The 22,028-nt window shown below is 44.6% G+C and overlaps 1 protein-coding gene and 1 pseudogene across 2 annotated transcripts in view; one reads left to right on the forward strand and one right to left on the reverse strand.

Moving 5' to 3' along the window:
* The first annotated feature begins 2,877 nt into the window (after window positions 1-2,877).
* GLE1 (GLE1 RNA export mediator) overlaps window positions 2,878-22,028 on the forward strand; it is a 32,349-nt gene continuing 13,198 nt past the window's right edge. Inside the window, exons 1-7 of one of the 2 annotated variants that reach the window (XM_078436425.2) lie at window positions 3,004-3,063; window positions 5,778-5,879; window positions 8,859-9,080; window positions 12,197-12,307; window positions 17,613-17,761; window positions 17,994-18,054; window positions 18,249-18,503. In XM_078436425.2, the coding sequence (XP_078292551.1) occupies window positions 5,868-5,879; window positions 8,859-9,080; window positions 12,197-12,307; window positions 17,613-17,761; window positions 17,994-18,054; window positions 18,249-18,503 (810 nt within the window). In that variant the 5' untranslated portion in view covers window positions 3,004-3,063; window positions 5,778-5,867. Of the gene's footprint in view, window positions 3,064-5,777; window positions 5,880-8,858; window positions 9,081-12,196; window positions 12,308-17,612; window positions 17,762-17,993; window positions 18,055-18,248; window positions 18,504-22,028 lie in introns of both variants that reach the window. The other variant, XM_078436424.2, reaches the window with a different exon arrangement.
* Window positions 13,613-14,040, reverse strand: LOC132662878 (large ribosomal subunit protein eL43 pseudogene; annotated as a pseudogene).

The following is a 22,028-nucleotide window of genomic DNA, read 5'->3' on the forward strand; positions in this document are numbered from 1 at the left end:
TGTAAGACTCCACTGGATGATTTCTTTTTTTTTTTTTTTTTTTTTTTTTTTTAATTTTTTTTTTTTTTCAACGTTTTTTATTTATTTTTGGGACAGAGAGAGACAGAGCATGAACGGGGGAGGGGCAGAGAGAGAGGGAGACACAGAATCGGAAACAGGCTCCAGGCTCCGAGCCATCAGCCCAGAGCCTGACGCGGGGCTCGAACTCACAGACCGCGAGATCGTGACCTGGCTGAAGTCAGACGCTTAACCGACTGCGCCACCCAGGCGCCCCTGGATGATTTCTTTTACCCACCCCATCCCTTTTCTAAAAATGATTACAGACAATGCTGCAGGAGAGCCAGTAAACAAGTACTTGGTACATGGGACACGAGGCTTCTCATTTCACTTCGGCCCAGGTCGGTTCTTTCTTCCCTGTGCACCTTCTTCACATAATCCTGTGAGATGACTGGAGGAAACACACTTTGTAAAGCTTGGCTCAGTGTCTGCAGGGTAGGGGTGGAGGGGCACTTTAGGAGTGGATAGGATGGAGGGAGATAAGATGTGTATATATTACTATTTTAAAAATGATAGTTGGGCTTCTTTTTTTAAAGATCTTATTTACTTATTTTAAGGTTTTATTTTTAAGTAATCTCTACACCCAACGTGGGGCTCGAACTTACAACCCCAAGATCAAGAGCTGCATGCTTAACTACTGAGCCAGACAGGCGCCCCTGTTAGTTGGTTTCTGAATGATAAGATTATGGGCTATTTCTGTGCTCTTCCCATTTCCCTATATTTAAAAGAAAGAACAACATATTCTTTAGAGAGGTGAACAAATGGGGTGCTGTGCTGAATCCCAACCTTTCTGTTTTAGCTGGTATTTGCCATCCGGGCGATGGCAGTCTTGTTCTGTCTACTCTAACTCAAGGACAAAACTCCAGAGACCTCCCCTATGTCCACAAAGGCAATGGGCCCCACATAGGCATCCAGCTTCCGGAAACCTCCTTCCCCCTGAAATTCTGGGGACATTTGTAGTTTCCAGTTTTTCATTTTGCCAAGGGAGATCACTGCAAAAACAAGCATCAGCTACCACTGCCACAAAAACCAAGCCTGTTTTCATAGACTTCATAATCAACGGACTTGAACTTACAGCATATGAAAGAGCTTCCCAAGGTGCACCTGGGTGGCTCAGTCAGTTGAATGTCTGATTTGGGCTCAGGTCATGATCTCGAGATTTGTGGGTTCAAGCCCCACATCGAGCTGGCTGCTGTCAGCCTGTCAGGGCAGAGCCTGGTTCAGATCCTCTGTCCCCTCACTTTGCCCCTCCCCTGCTTGGTCTCTCCAAAAAAAAAAAAAAAAAAAAAAAAACCTTCCCCAGGAAATGGAAGTTGGCAAACTTACACCAATGTGGTACATATCTGCATAACTCATTTGTATTTTTGCCAAACCAATGAAAACCTCATGCAGGGCACTGCTATTTACCACGCTAGTGGGAAACACCTCTGTTGGAGTCTATCGCTAGACTCTCAACAATGTTGTATTTTCCTTTGTAAAGCTTTTTTTGTTTTGTTTTTTGTTTGTTTTTTAAGAGGGGCAGAGGGATAGAGAGAATCCCAAGCAGGCTCCAGACCATGGAGCCAAACACAAGGCTCAGTCCCACAACCCTGGGATCATGACCTGAGCCAAAATCAAGAGCCAGGTACTCAACCAACTGAGTTACACAGGCGCCCCATGTAAAGTAATTTATTGCAAACAGTCCAGAGAGTTTGTAAAAAAAAAAAAAAAAAAAAAAGATAATAAAAAATTTAAATGTTTATATTATTTTCTACCTCAAACAGATCCGAAAATTCATCCTTTTAAGGTGTGTAATTCAGTCGTTTTCAGTATATTCACAAAGCTGTGCAGCCATAAACTTTATCCAGTTCTAGGATAGAGAACTGGATGGCTAGGTTGGCTCAGTCTAGGTGGCTCAGTCGGTTGGGCGTCCTACTTCGGCTCAGGTCACGATCTCGCGGTCCGTGAGTTCGAGCCCCGCGTCGGGCTCTGGACTGATGGCTCAGAGCCTGGAGCCTGCTTCCGATTCTGTGTCTCCCTCTCTCTCTGCCCCTCCCCCGTTCATGCTCTGTCTCTGTCTCAAAAATTAAAAAAAAAAAAAAAAAAAAAAAAAAAAAGTTAAAAAAAAAACAAAAAACTTTATCCAGTTCTAGACCATTTTCATCAACACAAAATGAAGCCCATAGGCGTTAGTAGCCACTCCCCCTCCCGCCTCCGCACAGCCCCTGGGAGCAACAAAGTCTCCAGGGTTATGTTAACAAAAATGAAATCCAACAATACTCTGGCCAGTCCTTTCACTTAGAATAATGTTTTCCAAGATTTATCCATGTAGTAGCACGCATTTGTATTCTATTTTATGGCCAAATAATACTCCCTTGTATGAATACACCCTATTTGATTTACTCACCAGTTGGTGGACATTTGTGTTTCTAACTTTTAGCTATTACGAATAATGCTGCTACGAACATTCTACGAATTTCTGTGTGGATGCACATTTCAATTTCTCTTGGTATATACATTCTTAGAAGTAGGATTGCTGGGTCGGTGGTAAGGCTACCCTTTTGAGCAACTGCCACACTGCCCAGGAGCTGCCCCATTTTAGAGCCCATCAGTAATGGTCCAATTTCTCCACATCCTCATCAACACATACTGGGCTTTCTGCAATCCGCAGTCTCCAGCCGCCTTCAGAAGCCCCGGTTCCCAGATCCAAGCAAGGGAGCCTCAGGGACCAAACCCTGCCGGCGCAAGCGCGCTGGCTACCAGGCCCGGCGCCGGAGGCGGGGCCATGAAGCCGTTAGGGGCGGGGGTTGCCCTGCGTGGCTGCGTGCGCGCCCCGGAAGCGGAATCGAGGGCCCGTTTCCGGGCGGCTGATTCGAGGACTTGTTTTGTCCCAAGCGGAGCCTCTGAAGAGCTCCCTCAGGGCCGGCCATGCCGTCCGAGGGTCGCTGCTGGGAGACCCTGCAGGCGCTGCGCAGTTCCGACAAAGGTCGCCTCTGCTACCACCGCGACTGGCTGCTGCGGGGCGAGGTGAGGGGGGCCCCGGAGTGGGCGGTGCCCTTCCGGCTGCTAGCGGTGGTACCCTGCTGTTCCCTAGCCCCTGGCTCGGCCGGCGCTGTGAACACGTGCGTTCTTTCTAACAACCCGCATTAGTTTCTCGACTCTTGTGTGTGCATCACCCCGTCCTAGAGTTTCTGCCCTCTCCTGCCTATTCTAGCTTTTCAGCGAGCTCCCATAATTTCAGAGGTGCTCTTCTCTCTAAAGGCTTCGTTGCCACCCCCAGCCCCAGCTATGCTGTCGTCAACGCAACCCTTTCAGGGTCAGGTGATTTACCGCACGTCTCTTGTGCTGCGAGGTCCAGAGTTAGCGGTGAACGATTAATAGCGCCCAACCTGCTGAAAGGACCAAAATCTTAGATTGACGTTGGGCGGACTTGGAAAGTTGAATGGGGGCGTGGTCGGTATCGAGGATTTGCAAAGCCATATACTTGACCACAGGAATGTAGGGGTGTAGACAGATTAAGGCATAGACAGTACCCGAGTTGCTGGTAATTAGCTACAGATAGGATGCTGTCTTGTGTCTTTAGACTTACATGGGAAACCATTCTAATTTTTTTTTTTTTTTTTTTTTTTTTTTTAGCATTTATTTATTTTTGAGACAGAGAGAGACAGAGCATGAACAGGGGAGGGTCAGAGAGAGAGGGAGACACAGAATCGGAAACAGGCTCCAGGCTCTGAGCAGTCAGCACAGAGCCCGACGCGGGGCTCGAACTCACATACAGCGACATCATGACCTGAGCAAAGTCGGAGGCTTAATCGACTGAGCCACCCACGCGCCCAGTGGGAACCCATTCTAAAAGCGTTTCCCTATCTTTTATATCTCTGACAATTTTAGGGAATACAGACCATACGTACAGACTTGGGTCTGGCTGGTGTAGACTCACGTTTTGCATTTCTGGCAGGAATGCCTGAGAAATGTCGCTGTGCTGTGTCAGTCATATCGGGAAGCACGCATATACTGCAAACTCTCCCAGCACTGGCGATGCTAACCTTGATCATCACCTGCTCACATTGTTATCTGCCAGATAGCTGCACTTAGAATTCATGGATTTTCCTTTTGAGGTTGACGAGTGTCTTGTGGGGAGGTAATCCAAGATTGCATCGAGGTTTCCTTGTCAAACCTCCATCGTTGGCACTCGCTATTTCTGCCTGAATCAGTCGCTCTCGTGAGGTACTCGAATGGCATTTCCTGAATGTCAGCCACTCCTTCTATGTTTGCCAGTTCCTGTAAGGAAGAGCTTTCTTTTCTCCCCTGTTTAATTAATCGGTTGTATCATAACGTACTCATGGGTTACTGTTTTGTGAGTTGTAACCCATTACTTGTAAGCTGGTGTGTATTTCCATTCTGTGGGAAGTGCGACTTCAGGATAAACTCTGAGAGTTGAGGTCGTTGGGTCAAAGCCAAACGTAGATGTCTCCCCACCCCCCACAACGGATGCATCAAATTGCCTTCCAGTCGGCAATGCATGATCTTGCCTTTTTGCCCGTGGCCTCATCAACAGAATTGTATTATTATACTTCTAAATTTTGCTTGTCTAATAGGTAAGAATGAGATCTCGGTATGGTTTTGCAATGCCTTTCTCTTCTTATTGAGAGCGAACATTTTTTTTTTCATATATTCAAGAGCCAATTTTATAGCATTCTATTTTTTTTTTTTTTTAACATTTCTTTATTTTTGAGACAGAGACAGAGCATGAACGGGGGAGGGTCAGAGAGAGAGGGAGACACAGAATCTGAAACAGGCTCCAGGCTCCGAGCTGTCAGCACAGAGCCCGACGCGGGGCTCGAACTCACATACCGCGAGATCGTGACCTGAGCCGAAGTCGGACACCCAACCGACTGAGCCACCCAGGCGCCCCAGCATTCTATTTTTTTTTAATTAAAAAAAAAAAAAAATTTAATGTTTATTTATTTTTGAGACAGAGAGAGACAGAGCATGAATGGGGGAGGGTCAGAGAGACAGGGAGACACAGAATCCGAAACAGGCTCCAGGCTCTGAGCGGTCAGCACAGAGCCCGACGCGGGGCTTGAACTCACGGACCGCGAGATCATGACCTGAGCTGAAGTCGGACGCTTAACCGACTGAGCCACCCAGGCGCCCCCATATAGCATTCTATTTTTTTAAGTAGGCTTCCAGTGTGGGGCTGGAACTCACGACCCCATTGTCAAGAGTTGCACACTCTACCAACTGAGCCAGCCAGGTGCCCCTCGAGCCAGTTTTATATATTTGTGAATTGACAGTTTATGTCTTTTGCTATTGGTATTTTTCTTTTTCTTTTCTTTTTCTTTTACTTTTTTTAAATGTTTATTTTTGAGAGAGAGCGCGCGCGTGCATGCACACAAATGGGGGAGGGGCAGAGAGAGAGGAAGACCCAGAATCGGAAGCAGGCTCCAGGCTCCGAGCTGTCAGCACACAGCCCGACGTGGAGCTTGAACCCCCAAACCTCGAGATCATGACCTGAGCTGAAGTTGGACGCGTAACCCACTGAGCCACCCAGGTGCCACGCTATTTGTATTTTTCTTTTGGGTTTTTCTTTCCCTCCTGATTTTACAAGTTCTTTATGTATTAAGGATAACCGTAGCCCTTTATCTGTGACATGTATTGCATATATTTTTTCTAGTTTGCCAGTTGGAATTTTTTCTGTTTATGTTTTTTTTTTTTCTTTTAATTTGTATTTTAAATAGGCTCCACGCCCAATGTGGGGCTTGAACTCATGAGTCTTGAGATCAAGAGTCGCATGGTGTACTGACTGAGCCAGCCAGGTACCCCTGTTTATGGTGTTTTGGGTATGTGTGGTTTTATTTTTTACATTTGAATCTTTGGCCCTGGAATATATTTTGGTGTAAGGAATGAGGGAAAAAAAAGGTGTGGCTCAACATTATTTCTATTATGTCTTGAAAATGAGTTTCATTACTTTATAAAATGTGCATACAACCTGTTTGCTTCTGTGTCCAGATTCTTCTCCACGGGTTGAATATCTGTTTATTGCACGTGGGATGTGTACCTACAATCTAGATCAGTCTTTCTCAACCGCAGCGTTACGGATATTTGGGGCCAGGCCAGATACTTCTGTGTTATGAGGGGCTGCGTTGTAGGATGCTTGCATTGCATTGTAGGATGTCTTGCATTGTAGGATGCTTAACAGCATTCCTGGCCTCCACCCACTAGATGCCAATAGCACCCTCCCGGTTGTGACAACAAAAAATGTTTCCGGACATTGCTAGCTATCCCCTGGGGGATAAAATTGATCCTGCTGTAAAACCACTGACCTTGGTAAAATAAATAACTTGCAGTTTCTGAGTAGTTTTCATGTGCCAGGTATTGTTCTCAGCCCTTTATAGCTGTCATTCATTTAATCCTTCCCAAATCTTTTGAGGTGGATCCTTTATGATTCCATTTTAGAAGTAACTTGCCCATAGTTGTACAGGTGAGTGGAATGCAGGGATGGAATTCAGATTAAGAAAGGCAGGTTCCAAACTCAGTCCTCTTGGTCACTATCATACCGTGTCTCCATGTTTCCTGGTAATATCTTCCTGACATGGAGTAAACTTTGCCAGAATGGCTGTATATGCATAAGCTGCTCTGGTTTAAAGTGCTGTATGCCAGGGCCAGCTGGCTGGCTCAGTCTGTTGGCTCTGTCCAACTTCGGGTCGGGTCATGATCTCACGGTCCGAGAGTTCGGGCTCTGCATTGGGCCCGCTCCTGTCAGCACGGAGCCTGCTTTAGATCCTCTGTCCCCCTCTCTCTCTGTGCCTCCCGCCTCGTGCTGTATGCCAGATATACAGAGATAATGATTAACTGGTAGAGTTGAGGGACGCTTGGGTGGCTCAGTCGGTTGGGCCTCCCGACTCTTGGTTTCGGCTCAGGTCATGATCTCAGTGATCTCATGGTTCAAGATTGAGCCCCGAACTCTGCGTTGGGATCCCTGACAGGCTTTGCACTGGCAGCATGGAGCCTGCTTAGGATTTTCTTTCCTTCTTTCTCTGCCCCATCCCCACTCGCGCTTGCTCTAAATAAATAAACAAACAAACAAACAAACAAACATAAATCATTAAAAAAAAAACCACCACAACTGGTAGAGATGTCCACACACAACTGGTAAGAATGTCTAGAACTTGTTTTATAGTGTTTCTGTTTTAAATCTCATTTGCTTTAAGCCATTGGCTTTTACATCAGTGACCCCTTTTCTATGCCTATCCCAATATGCTATATTCAGTTTAAAAATTATGTTCATTTAAAAATGAAACATAGAGGGACAAGTGGGTGGCTCAGTTGATTAAGTGTCTGACTCGATCTCAGCTCAGGTCTTGATCTCAAGGTCATGAGTTCAAGCCCTGTGTTGGGTTCCACATTGGGCGTGACAAACAAACAAACAAACAATAAATAAAATTGAATCTAGAAAATTAGAACAAGGAGAAATATGTCTCATTACCCAAACACAACCTCTAGAATATTTCCTTAATGTCTAATAGTGTATTAGCATTTGTTTTTATTTTTATATAATTGTAGATATTTATTTATACCCTTTTTTTTTTTTCCACTTAAAATTGAATCTCAGGGGAAGGGGAAATGGAGGATCATGAAAAGACACAAACTTAGTTACAAGCACTGGAGATGTAATAATGTACAATGTAGTTATAGCTCACACTGCTGTGATATACAGGAAGTTAAGAGTAAATCCTAAGAGTTCTCATCACAAGGAGAAAGTTTTTTTACCTTTTTTGTTCTTTCTTTCTATTGTATCTATAGTAGAAGATAGATGTTAGCTGAACCTGCTATAGTAATCATTTGAAATATATGTAAATCAGCCGATCATACTGTCACTTTAAATTTATACAGTGATATATGTCAATTATTTTTCAATGACTGGAAAAAAATTGAATCTTAAGTATGGTGTTAAATAGGATTCAGAATCTGTACTTTAAATTTTTTTTAAGTTATTATTTTTTAATTTATTTGAGAGAGAGAGAGCACACATAAGCAGAGGAGGGGCAGAGAGAAGGAGAGCCAGAATCCCAAGCAGGCTCCACACCATCTGCACAGAGCCTGATGTGGGGCTCGAACCCATGAACCACGAGATTATGACCTGAGCCGAGATCAAGAGTCAGATGCTTAACCAACTGTGCCACCCAAGCTCCCCACAATCCATGCTTTTAAATGACCGATATCCCACTGATTGTGTATAGTGTAGTTTACTTCAAAATTCCTCGTCTCCTTTTCCATTCTGATGTTTTAAATTGCTTTCAGATATGCTTTATTGACCATCTTTGTGCATCGTTCCTTTTTCTGTGGTTAGAGTTATTTAGTCTGATATTCTAAAAGGATAGGAGTCATGGGGCTCCTGGCTGGCTCAGTCCGTTAAGTGGCCGACTCTAGCTCAGGTCATGATCTCACAGTTCATGAGTTCGAGCCCCGTGTTGGGCTGTGTGCTGACAGCTCAGAGCCTGGAGCCTGCTTCGGATTCTGTGTCTCCTTCTCCCTCTTCTCCTTCCCCACTCGTGCTCTGTCTCTTTCTCTCTTGCTCAAAAATAAATAACTTAAAAAAAAAAAAAAGGATAGGAGTTGGTCATTATCAAGAAACTACTTTCTCTTCATCTCTAATTGTTAGTACAGTTAGTTTGGGTCTTTGTATGTATGTATGTATGTATGTATTTAGGCCTTAGAGTTTTCAGTGAGGCAGGTAATGGATTATAAGGACAAAATTATTTTTGATTGCTTAGATCAGTTAACATGCAAGTTGGGCCTCACCCTCTTCTTTTCTCTAGGATGTTTTGGAAGAATGTAGGTCTGTTCCCAAGCTCTCTTCCTACTCCGGATGGGTGGTAGACCATGTCTTACCCCACATGCAAGAGAATCAACCATCCTCTGAGACTTCGGAATCCTCCAGATCCACTTCAGACCTTGAACAACCTTCCTGTGTTCCCAAATCTCCCGTCAGAACCCCTGCCTTCTCACCAGTTTCCTCAGCAACAGCAGATGGAGCCGAGGTAAGGTTTGTGATTAGCTTAAGATCGGAGGCAGTGGTGGCCGAGAAGTTGAAGTATTTAAGAGGCCCCTGACTGGCTCATGTGGGGGAGCATGCGATTCTTGCTCTCTGAGTCATGAGTTGGGGCCCCACATTGGGTGTAGAGATTACTCAAAAATAAAAATCTTGGGGCACCTGGGTGACTCAGTTGGTTAAGCGTCTAACTCTTGATTTCAGCCCAGATCATGATCTCAGGGTTGTGAGGTTGAGCCCCACGTTGGGTTCTGCACTGACAGCATGGAGCCTGCTTACGATTCTTTCTCTCCCCCTCTCTCTGCCCCTCCCCTGCACACATGCACACACTCTCTCTCAAAATAAATTTAAAAAATTAAAAAACTTAAAAATAAATAAAAATCTTAAAAATAAAAAAAAGTAGGGGCGCCTGGGTGGCTCAGTCGGTTGAGCGGCCGACTTTGGCTCAGGTCATGATCTCATGTCCGTGAGCTCGAGCCCCGCGTCGGGCTCTGTGCTGACAGCTCAGAGCCTGGAGCCTGTTTTGGATTCTGTGTCTCCCTCTCTCTGACCCTCCCCTATTCATGCTCTGTCTCTCCCTGTCTCAAAAATAAAATGTTAAAAAAATAAATAAATAAAAATAAATAAATAAAAATTTTAAAAAGTTGAAGTGTTTAAGATTGTGATACGACAGTGACCTTACTCTGGGAAAAATAATGGTGGCTCCTTCTTGTAGCTCTTTTAAGGATGCCATTTACTACACCACAGCGTTCCCTTTATGAAGAGGGGGGAGAGAGATTCCCTTCTATTCTTAGTACCAGTGATGGTAATGAATTTCCTCAGCAATTGGATTGTTTTTTTCTCACGAATATTGCATGCATTTGACTCATGAGGTCTCCCTTTTTGGTTGGCTGTTGGAGGCTTACAGTGAAATTTAGACCTGCTGTCTAGATGTACCTTATCATTAGTTCTTTAAAAAAAAAAAAAAAAAATTGTGATTTGTGGGAAAAAAATGCATTTTTACTCTTTTTTACTCTGTTTTGTCCCTGCCTTTGCTTGTTTCTCTTCCTTAAAAGCAGTTAAATTGTTACTGGTGGAGTTCCATTCTTCCTTTCTCTTTTTTGGGGCCTGGGGAGTAATCCTTCCAGAAGTAGTTCATCTGCATACAAATATAAAGGAACACACTGTATGATTCCGTCCATTTAACATTCATGAAATAAGAGTGTTCTAGAGAACACATTAGGGGTATGGAGGTAGGTGTGGCATAGGACGCCTGTGGTGACAGGGCGGTTCCGTACCGTGATTATGATGGCAGTTATGCAAATCTGTGCATGAGATAAACTTGCATGGAACGATACACATACACAACTGAATTCCTGTACAACTGGCGAAATCTGAAGAAGTTCTGTGGCTTGTACCAACATCAGTTTACTGTTCTTGATATTTTACTGTATTTATGGCTGTTACTATTGGGGGGGTACTGAGTGAAGAGTGCACCAGCCTCTCTCTACCAATTTTCACAACTTCTGTGAATTAGAATTATTTTAATTATTTTTTTATAGAGTTAAAAAACACTTTTTTTTTTTAAATTTCTATGAGTGCTTCTCAGTTCCAGTCATGGCAATGCTGTGACATGTCCACAGGCAGTCATCTTTCCCTCCCCAGGGCTCAGTCGTTTCATCTGTAAACCTGGTACTGGGCCAAATTGCTGATGTCCTCTCCAGAGAGAGAATTCCATCATTCTTGAGGTGTTTGTTTGTTTGTTTTGTGTTTTTAATTTTTTAATGTTTGTTTATTTTTGAGAGACAGAGACAGAGCATGAGTGGGGGAGGGGCAGAGCGAGGGAGACACAGAATCCGAAGCAGGCTCCAGGCTCCAAGACATCAGCGCAGAGCCGGACGTGGAGCTCGAACTCACGAACCGTGAGATCATGACCTGAGCTGAGGTCAGACGTTTAACCAACTGAGCTACCCAGGCGCCCCTCATTCTTGAGGTTTAAATAAACTTTTAGATGGCTTTATATAATGAATTATTGTGTAATTTAGGAATTTTCGGGGGTTTGAGAGAAACCCAGTTCAAACTAGCTTAAGCAAAACGGAAGAGAAAAAGGAATTAATTAGCTCACATGACTAGTAAGTGTGTGAATGCATATAGAATCGGTTAGATCGGGGCGCCTGGGTGGCTCAGTCGGTTAAGTGTCCGACTTCGGCTCAGGTCATGATCTCGCGGTCTGTGAGTTCGAGCCCCGCGTCGGGCTCTGTGCTGACAGCTCAGAGCCTGGAGCCTGTTTCGGATTCTGTGTCTCCCTCTCTCTCTGCCCCTCCCCTGTTCACGCTCTGTCTCTCTCTGTCTCAAAAATAAATAAACGTTAAAAAAAAAAAAAATTAAAAAAAAAAAAAAAAAAAGAATCGGTTAGATCCAGGCAATATACTTTCTGCTTCTCTCTGCTTTACGTTATTTTTGACCTGATCCAACGACCCACATACAGGGCTTTGCCTGTCCCCTCAATTCTGCTTAACTCTTCTTGGTTCCATCCTTCTTATAGACTCCATGTGGCAAGATGGCCATTAGTGACCGTAGACACACATCTTCTTAGATTAGCATCCTCAGAGGTAGAAAGCCTTCCCAGATAACTCCATCAGAAAAATTCAGAGATGGAGTCTGGCCTAGCTTGGCACAGGGGGATAGAGTACTTTGATCGGTAGGCTGGTCACACAATTACCCCTTGAAGGAGGGTGGAACAACTGGGGATGTGGGTTGGGATGGCTCCATTCAAACCACCCCAGCACACATTGACTCTTACCAGAAGAATGGGGAACAATTTGCCGGGCAGATCAGAACAAGCAAGCCAAAAAACAAAGCAAACTAAAACTGTGCAGAGAAATAACCCATCTATTGGTTTGTATATTATTATATAAACATAATTTATAGTATTATTTCCTTTACAACGGAAAACAATGAGAACAAGATCAATATCATGACAAGCACACTGGTTCTAACCTAAATTGTCTTGTTGTTGTTCTTCTGGGTGGTTGTTCATAAGTAGGGATGTGGTTTTCATGTAGAAAGGGTAGCATCAGCTTTACCATCTTAAATGCTTAATTTTTCCATTTTCTGTCTGTATAGGACAAACGTGAGTCCCAGCATGCAGAACCTATGGCACTTCAGTCCTCCCGGGGGATCAAAGTGGAAGGTTGCATCCGGATGTATGAGCTGGTGCACAGAATGAGAGGAAGAGTAAGTGTCCCATGAAGTAGGGTAGGCTTGACCCACGGCAGCCACATTTAAATACAGTTCTTCAGGCGTTATGAGTGCCCACCTCGTGCTGATCATTGTGCCCCACATGCTAGTAGCTCCTGATTCACTTGGGGAGATAGTGTAACATAGCATTTGAGAGTGAGCTCTCTGGGGCACCTGGGTGGCTCCATCAATTAAGCATCCAACGTCAGCTTAGGTGAGGATCTCACAGTTGGTGGGTTTGAGCCCACATTGGGCTCTGTGCTGATAGCTTAGAGCCTGGAGCCCGCTTCAGATTCATTCTCTCTCTCTCTCTCTCTCTCTCTCTCTCTCTCTCTCTCTCTCTCTCTGTCTCAGTCCCTCCATTCTGCATTCTGTCTGTCTCTGTCAAAAATGAATGAACATTAGGGGCGCCTGGGTGGCTCAGTCGGTTAAGTGGCCGACTTTGGCTGAGGTCATGATCTCGCGGTCCGTGAGTTCAAGCCCCGCGTCGGGCTCTGTGCTGACAGCTCAGAGCCCGGAGCCTGTTTCGGATTCTGTGTCTCCCTCTCTCTGACCCTCCCCCGTTCATGCTCTGTCTCTCTCTGTCTCAAAAATAAATAAACATTAAAAAAAAAAAATTAAAAAAAAAAAATGAATGAACATTAAAAAAAAAAAAAAGTGAGCTCTCTGAAGGAAGATAGATCAGGTTCACATCCTAGCTCTTCTGTGTTGCATGTGACTTTGAGAAAATTACTTAGGCTCTCCTGGTTGCCACTTACTTCTCCAGAATTGGAAGATGATCTAGGGTTGTCAGATAAGGTTATACTGAGAAGATGGATCTTAACAGCCTCTTGAAGAAAGGTTAATTCTGTTTTAATAATTTATTTGACTTTATGATTTTTTTCATGCTTTTCCAATAGAAACTAGAAGGATTTTAGGGGCGCCTGGGCGGCTCAGTTGGTTAAGAGTCCAACTCTTGATTTCATTCCGGGTCATGATCTCACGGTTTGTGAGTCCGAGCCCTGCACTGGGGGATTCTCTCTCTCTGCCTCTCCCCTGCTCGCGCTCTCAAAAAAATTAGAAGGACTTTAATTCTCAGGTCTTTTGAGAGAGCACAACTAATGTAACACAAGTGAGAATATCTAATTAATGAGTTTAACAACAAACCAAAGTAATTTTGTTATGTAAACGAACCCATTTATTATAGGCTAGCTGTATTTCAGGTGGCGTAGCTTCTTCTTTTTTTTTTTTTTAATTTTTTTTTTTTTTTTTAAACGTGTATTTATTTTTGAGACGGAGAGAGACACAGCATGAACGGGGGAGGGGCAGAGAGAGAGGAAGACACAGAATCCGAAGCAGGCTCCAGGCTCTGAGCTGTCAGCAGAGAGCCCGACGCGGGGCTTGAACTCACGGACCGCGAGATCGTGACCTGAGCCGAAGTCGGACGCTCAACCGACTGAGTCAGGTGGCGTAGCTTCTACGGCCTTTCACCTCCTTCAGTCTGATGGGAGACTCTGCCGTGACGGCAGAAGTGGCCGTGTGGCTCCGGCACCGCCGGCTGCCGTTTTCATGCAGGCACCGCAATGCCAGATCCTCACAGCTTGTCTTTTCATCTTGGTTTTGCCACAGAAGGAGCACGTATATTTGGCGGGTTGGCCTATTTCAGTCTTCTTCACCATTTTCCTGAGGGAGGCACCAGAATGGCTCCCGTATTTATGGAGGATTCCAACCATCCTGGTGCCATTAGCCATGTTGCCTCAAACTTAAGCCTGAGCCCAGGGAGCTGACGTTATGATTTTGCAATTAGAAAGACAACGCATGGTTTTGTCAAAATTTCCACAGATCAAGTGAGTTTATAATGTGAAAGTCTTCTGGCATCTACCCTCGTTTGTTCATTCATTGAGTCAACACATAGTTACCGAGCACTTATGTGCTTATGGAGCGCTTAGACGCTATTCTCGGTCTAGATAAAACAGTGAGCAAAGCAGACGCGGATTCAGGCCCTCACAGAGCTTCTGTACTGGTGAGGAGAGATCGAAGTAAACAAGAGAAATAAGTAAAATGTAGGTAGAAGACTGTTTTACTCTGAGTGAAAGGGTCTGGTTGCTTCCTCTTGGGTGCTGGCAAGGCGGATGGTGAGGGATGCTCAGGTCCTGGCTAGGGGAGTCCTTTTCAGCTGAACACTTAATGCCCTTCATCTTCGGGAAAGTTTTCCCCTTTGATTAGTTTCTCTTCCTCTCCATTGCCTTTTTTTTCTCTCGTTTTAGGAACTTTTATTAGTCAGATACTGGATCTCCTAGATTAATTCCCTATTTCTCTTATCCTTCCTCTCATTTTCCTTTTGTCTTTTTCTCTTTTCCAAGAGATTTAATTTTATCCTTCCATCGTTAATTGAAAAACTATGTACCTACCTATTTTTTAAATTATGTGTTTAGGGGCACCTGGGTGGCTCAGTCGGTTAAGCATCCGACTTCGGCTCAGGTCATGATCTCACAGTTTGTGGGTTCGAGCCCCATGTCGGGCTCTGTGCTGACATCTCAGAGCCTGGAGCCTGCTTTGGATTCTGTGTCTCCCCCTCTCTCTGCTCCTCCCCCACTCATGCTCTGTCTCTCTCTCTCTCAAAAAGAAAGAAACGTTAAAAAAAAATTTTTTTTAAATAAAATAAATTATATATTTGATTTTCATGGGCTTTTTCTTCTCCGTGTGTTCCTTTTTCAGAGCACTTACTTCTCATATCATACTAAAGTTTTTTTCAGATTTGTATTCCTTGAAATAATTTGTTTTCTCTAGATTCATTATTCTAGGGTATAGAATTTCCTCAAATATCTAACGATCTTTATTTACCAGTGGTTGGACCAAGGCTTCCAGGTGCGTTGTCAGGAACAAAATGATTACGATTTTGAACTTCCTAAGTGTCAGAATTCGTAGGGTATATGTTCTGGAATACCGGCCTCCACACTAGCTGATCCAGTTATCTCTGGATAATTTATTCATTTTCTTGTAGGGAAGAACTCTCTGTTTTTTGGCTGGGAGTTTGTATGCATGATTGTGTAATAAATCGCCCCCAAACTTGTGGCTTACAGCCACTACTGACATTTCATTCCTGTCCTTCGTGTTTCTGGAGGTCAACTTGCTCAACTAGGTAGTTCTCACTTGGGGTCTCTGTGGCTGCAGTGACAAGGTCTGGAATTCTTCCAGAGGCTTCCTCACTGACCTGTGTAGCTGTTGCAGTTACTTAGCTGGAACATCTGCCCTCTTCATGTGGCGGAGCTTCCTCCGCCTTCCTCGACCTTCCTAGCACAGAGGTCGGGTCCCAAGAGCAAGCATTGTAAGAGATACTGCCCGAGCTGCTAGCTGCGTGGCCTTTTCTAGCCTGGTCTCAGGAATCATGTAACATTATTTCTCTTTCCCACATTCTCTTAGCCAAGGCAGTCATGAGGGGCTGCTCAGGTTGAAGTGGAGGAGATGGGAGGATCAGAGAATGTGCAGATCTCTCTCTTTTTTTTAAGTTTATTTATTTATTTTGAGAAAGAGAGAGCATGCAAGCAGGGAGAGGGAGAGAGAGAAAATCCCAAGCAGGCACCACTCTGTCAGCATGGAGCCTGATGCGGGCTGGAACGCACTAACTGTCAGATCATGACCTGATCTGAGGTCAAGAGTCGGACGCTTCATTGATTGAGCCACCCACGTGCCCCTGTCCAGATCTCTTTTTAAGTCATTACACAGTACACAACAGTAAAAACAAATCCAGTATAGAATGGGCAAAAAACAGAGATACTTTACCAAAGGTACAAAGAAGCACATGAAAAGAGGTTTTCAGTGTTTATTTTGAGAGAGAGTGCAAGTTGGGGAGGAACAGAGAGAGAAGAGGACAGAGGATCCAAAGTGGGCTATGTGCTGACAGCAGACAGCTTGATGCGCAACTCATGAATCGTGAGATCGTGACCTGAGCCAAAGTCGGACACTTAACCGACTGAGCCACCCAGGCACCCCGAAAAGATGTTTTTTAAAAATCATTACAGCACACATGCCTGGCTACCGACTGTTCTGATCTCATGATTTGGGAGGACGCGGCGGGGGGGGGGGGGGGGGGGAGTGGGGGGGGGAGTGGGGGGGAGGGGCGGAGATTTGAGTTGACTGTTTCGTCTGAAAACATTCAGCTGATACCTCTGTTTTCAGCCCCGTGAACCCCACCTGGTTTTAGATCTGGCATTGCCCAGTCCTGAGCCTCTTTGAGATTCTGGTAGCTTGGTTCTCTCCCTGAGAGACGTAGTCTGCTTGTGTTTGCACGCACTCTCACGTTTGCTCAGCTCTGCTGTCAGTTCACACTCCTCCACAGAAATGTTGTGTTCCAGAAGCGTGGTGAAAATTTTTCCCTGCTGACAATCCCATGCACGTTCTGCTGTTGAGTCCTTTTTCCCTTCCCAACTCATATTTAAACGGAGTCTCGGAGGAGAGGTTATAGATGCTGTGTTCACTTTGCTTTCTTGCACTGGAAGCTTTAAAATAGAATAATGTGACATCCTAACAATGTATTTTGCCGTATCTTCATGCCAGTATATATAGCATCTTGTCCTCTTCAAAGGCTGCAGAGTGTTCTCTAGTCTGACCTCCTATAATATGTGTAGTCAATCCCCAGTTAATGTAAATTGTTTTAAATTTACTGCCATCATCGACAGGACTGCAGTGAGCATCCTTTGTTCATACATCTTTGCACACACGTTCAATATTTCCTTGGGATAAATTCTTAAAAATAAACCAGTGCCAAAGGATATATACCCTTTAAATTTTAGTAGTTAAAATGTCACATCACTCTTAAAAACCAGATGAGAATACTCTCATGAATAGTAAATGGAATACCTTTAGGAATCTAGGAAGGGGACTTTCCTAAGTGGAGGTGGGGGAGGAAATGTAGGCAGAGATGATAAGGTGAGGAAAGGAGTAGATAGGAATGTGTATAGCATGTTTATGGAATTAGAATGAGTATTTCTGTTGATTACTCTAAAATCAGAGTACACAGGATGGAGGCTTAAAAGCGCGGGGCTCTTTGACACCACGATGGTAAATTCCTGCCCATTCCCAGCTGATACTGGAGTGACATGAATCGCAAGGGGCAAATTGGGAGAGCTTTCCAAAACAGCCGGGTGTAAACATCCACTCAGAGAGGAGAGGCGACTTGAGCATGGTTTCTGCGAACTAAGCAGCTGGTTCCATGCCCTTGAGTATCTCTGATGGAATTAAGGACAGACGGGAGGATGTTCCGCACAGGTAAATGAGCAAGGTGCCGACAGAGCTGCAGAGAGCAGGTGCTGATTCTTTTCAGGAGGGCCTGAGGCAGTGGCAAGAGGAGCAGGAGAGGAAGGTGCGAGCCCTCTCTGAGATGGCATCTGAACAACTGAAGCGCTTTGATGAACGGAAGGAACTGAAACATCATAAAGAATTCCAGGACTTACGGGAAGTGATGGAGAAGAGGTGAGCGGGAACGTCCGTGTGCTCAGCCCGACCTCTGTCCCAGCATGAAACCCCAAGGGAAAGAGTTGACCTACTGAGGCTTTAAATATCGAAATAAAATAGCCAGTGAAGCTCATAACCTAGAAAAATGTCCAGCCTTGGAGAGGTGACCAAGGTGTCGCAAGGAGAGGGAGGCTTTTAGGAGAGGTGAGGTGAGACAGTTTCAGGAAGCATCCTGCCATTCTTCCTGCAGCTCCAGAGAAGCCCTGGGGCACCAAGAGAAGCTAAAAGCTGAGCATCGTCACAGAGCAAAGGTCAGAGCCTGGGAGAATTCTTGTGGGTGCGTCCTGGTGTGGCTCTAACCCGGGTCTTGCCTCCCTGTGACTCCCTTTACCTGCTGGGGGGAGGGGGGCCCATCTGTAAAATATGTAGCCCACACGGGGCTTGGGGAATGTAGAAACAGAAGGCCCGGCGCCCCTGGGAGGTAACCGGACGATCCCTCCTGCAGATTCTCAACCTGAAGCTGAGGGAGGCTGAGCAGCAGCGCCTGAAGCAGGTGGAGCAGGAGCGGCTGCGGAAGGAAGAGGGCCAGGTCCGCCTGCGGGGCCTCTATGGCCTGCAGGAGGAGGTGCTGCACCTCAACCAGCAGCTGGACGCCTCTGAGCAGCATAAAGATGTGCTGAAGGTGGACCTGTCCGCCATCCGGACCCGGGGCAACCAACTGTGCGGCCTCGTCTCGGGGATCATCCGGGCCACTTCTGAGGTGAGCGAGCTTCGGAGCGACCTGGTCTTCTGGCTCGGAAATGGACAGTCTTAGTGCAGATTTGTTTTCTGATTTAAAAGGAGTGCCTGGGAAAAAAAAAAAAAAAATGCTTGCTTACTGTAGAAAATAGCAAGATCGTTTGTTAGAGATAATAATCACCATTAGCGTTTTCTCTTTCTTCCCTGACAGGGAGTGTGCATGTAGGGGGTTACCCTTACCCCAAAGTGGACTTTTATACATCCAGAGTTTCTTATCTTAGGTTCAACAAATAATTGTTTATTCTGATTGCAAAATACTTTAGTTCATTCAGTAATATTTTGTTGAACACCTGGTGTGCTATGGTAAAAATTGAAACCTTATGACAATGTATATAGCTTTTTTCCAGTTAACATTGTATTTTGAACACATAATTACTACAATCACTAAAAATATTTTGATGTTTGTTTTTTGTTTTTTTAAAGAATGTTTGTAATGTTTATTTACTTTTTTTTTTTTTTAATTTTTTTTTTTCAACGTTTTTTATTTATTTTTGGGACAGAGAGAGACAGAGCATGAACGGGGGAGGGGCAGAGAGAGAGGGAGACACAGAATCGGAAACAGGCTCCAGGCTCCGAGCCATCAGCCCAGAGCCTGACGCGGGGCTCGAACTCACAGACCGCGAGATTGTGACCTGGCTGAAGTCGGACGCTTAACCGACTGCGCCACCCAGGCGCCCCAATGTTTATTTACTTTTTTTTTTTTTTTTTTTCAACGTTTATTTATTTTTGGGACAGAGAGAGACAGAGCATGAACGGGGGAGGGACAGAGAGAGAGGGAGACACAGAATCGGAAACAGGCTCCAGGCTCTGAGCCATCAGCCCAGAGCCTGACGCGGGGCTCGAACTCACGGACCGTGAGATCGTGACCTGGCTGAAGTCGGACGCTTAACCGACTGCGCCACCCAGGCGCCCCTGTTTATTTACTTTTAAGAGAGGCAGGGGGTGGGGGCAGAGAGAGAAGGAGACACAGAATCTGAAGCAGGCTCCAAGCTCCGAACGGTCAGCACAGAGCCCGATGCAGGGCCTGAACCCACTAACCGGGAGATCATGACCTGAGCCTAAGTCGGACGCTTAATCGACTGAGGCATCCGGATGCCCCTGATGTTTTTAGTTAAAGCAGTGTTAAAAAGTGCCAAGTATTGCCACAACACATGGCAGATATTCAGTATTTGATGAACACGTGGAATTGGATACTTCCCACATGTAATAATACCAAAAACGGTAGAAAAAGACATGCTTAATGTTGAACATTTAAGTTTCTGTGTTTTCACTACCATGCATAGCACTATAGTAATACCATTCTATATACGTCTTATTTGTATTTCTTTGAGATACATTTTTAGAAAAGGAATTACTGAAATAATTTTAAGGTTCTTGACTCTTACCCAAAAGTTGTACCAATTCACGTTTTTATGATTTTTATGTTCCTACCCTTAGTTCTTATTTCTTCTCAAGTTTTTGTTTTAATTTTTTTTTTTTTCAACGTTTTTTATTTATTTTTGGGACAGAGAGAGACAGAGCATGAACGGGGGAGGGGCAGAGAGAGAGGGAGACACAGAATCAGAAACAGGCTCCAGGCTCCGAGCCATCAGCCCAGAGCCTGACGCGGGGCTCGAACTCACGGACCGCGAGATCGTGACCTGGCTGAAGTCGGACGCTTAACCGACTGCGCCACCCAGGCGCCCCTCAAGTTTTTGTTTTAAAAAGTCAGTGGAGGGTCTAGTTGGTTAAGCGTCTGACTCTTGATTTCGGCTCATGTCATGATCTCACGGTTCATGAGTTCAAGCCCCACGTTCGGTGCAGAGATTACTTAAAAATAAAATCTTTAGAAATAAATGAAGGGGTGCCCGGCTGGCTCCGTCAGTGGAGCATCCAACTCTTGATCCTGGGATTGTGAGTTTGGGCCCCACGTTGAGCATGGAGCCTGCTGACCCACCTGCCTACATACACAGATGTACACAGTAATTAATTAATTTATTTAATTAATAAATTGGGAGGCCTCGTTGATTTAACAGGCAAAACTACAAAACACATTTGTAGGGCAATATACAAAATGATGGCAGCACTTCTCGATTCGTCTTACGATTCTGGTGGTCATATTCTAACAAAATAGCACACTGAAAGAAATGGGAACGTCACTCCGGCTTATATGCATTCTCGTTTATGAGCAGAAATTCTAAATAAAAGATAAGTAGGGACGTCTGGGTGGCTCAGTTGGTTAAGCGTCCGACTTCAGCTCAGGTCATGATCTCGCTGCTCATGGGTTCGAGCTCCACATCGGGCTCTGTGCTGACAGCTCAGAGCCTGGGGCCTGCTTCGGATTCAGTGTGTGTGTCTCTATCTCTGCCCCTCCCCGCTCATACTCTGTCTCTCTCTTTCTCAAAAATAAATAATAAACATTTATAAATAAATAAATAATAAGTCAAATTTATCAGTGCCTCAAAACAATAATGTGCTATAACCAAAGAGGTATTATTCTAAGGATAATGAAAAGCTGGATCAATTGTTATGAAGTCTTTTCATGAACTTAATTTCACTAATAGGTTAATGGAGCGAAGTCATATGTTTGTCTTGTTAGATGTTGTAAAAGTATATGCTGAAATTCTACATCCTTTCCTATTAAAAAATAATAGTAAATTAAAAACTAAAATGTGTTCCCAGGGTGCCTGAGTGGCTCAGTCAGTTGAGCGTCCAACTCTTGGTTTCGGCTCAGGTCACGATCTCATAGTTTTGTGAGTTTGAGCCCCACGTCACACTCTACACTGGCAGCACAGAGCCTGTTTGGGATTCTCTCCCCCTCACTCTCTGCCCCTCCCCACTTGTGCTGTCTCTGTTTCTCTCAAAATAAATAAACTTAAAAAAAAATGTTTCTCATGAACATGATAGATTATGTATCCATTTAAGACTACATTTTAGGGGCACCTGGGTGGCTCAGTCAGTTGAGTGTCTTATTGATATGGACTCAGGTCATGATCTTGGGCTCCTTGCTGAGCGTGGAGTCTGCTTGAGATTCTCTCTTTGTCTCTGTCTCACTCTTTCAAAACAACATTAAAAACATAGACTACAGGGGCGCCTGGGTGGCTCAGTCGGTTAAGCGTCTGACTTCAGCTCAGGTCACGATCTCACAGTCCGTGAGTTCGAGCCCCGCGTCAGGCTCTGGGCTGATGGCTCAGAGCCTGGAGTCTGCTTCCGATTCTGTGTCTCCCTCTCTCTCTGCCCCTCCCCAGTTCATGCTCTGTCTCTCTCTGTCCCAAAAATAAATAAACGTTAAAAAAAAAAATTAAAAAAAAAAAAAAACAAAAAAAAAAACCCATAGACTACATTTTAGACATGCCATTAAAATTGGGAAAGAAATAAAAATGTACCATGTTGCTACAATAGTAACAAATTGGTGGTGTCGTTAACGTGTTTTAGCCAATAAAATGTAATAAGACAAAGGAGAAATATTTGAGGAAATGTAATTTGATAACAATATGATTATCTACCT

The sequence above is a fragment of the Panthera onca genome, chromosome D4, assembly GCF_046562875.1.
Source record: "Panthera onca isolate mPanOnc1 chromosome D4, mPanOnc1 haplotype 2, whole genome shotgun sequence".
NCBI classification, from domain to species: Eukaryota; Metazoa; Chordata; class Mammalia; order Carnivora; family Felidae; genus Panthera; species Panthera onca.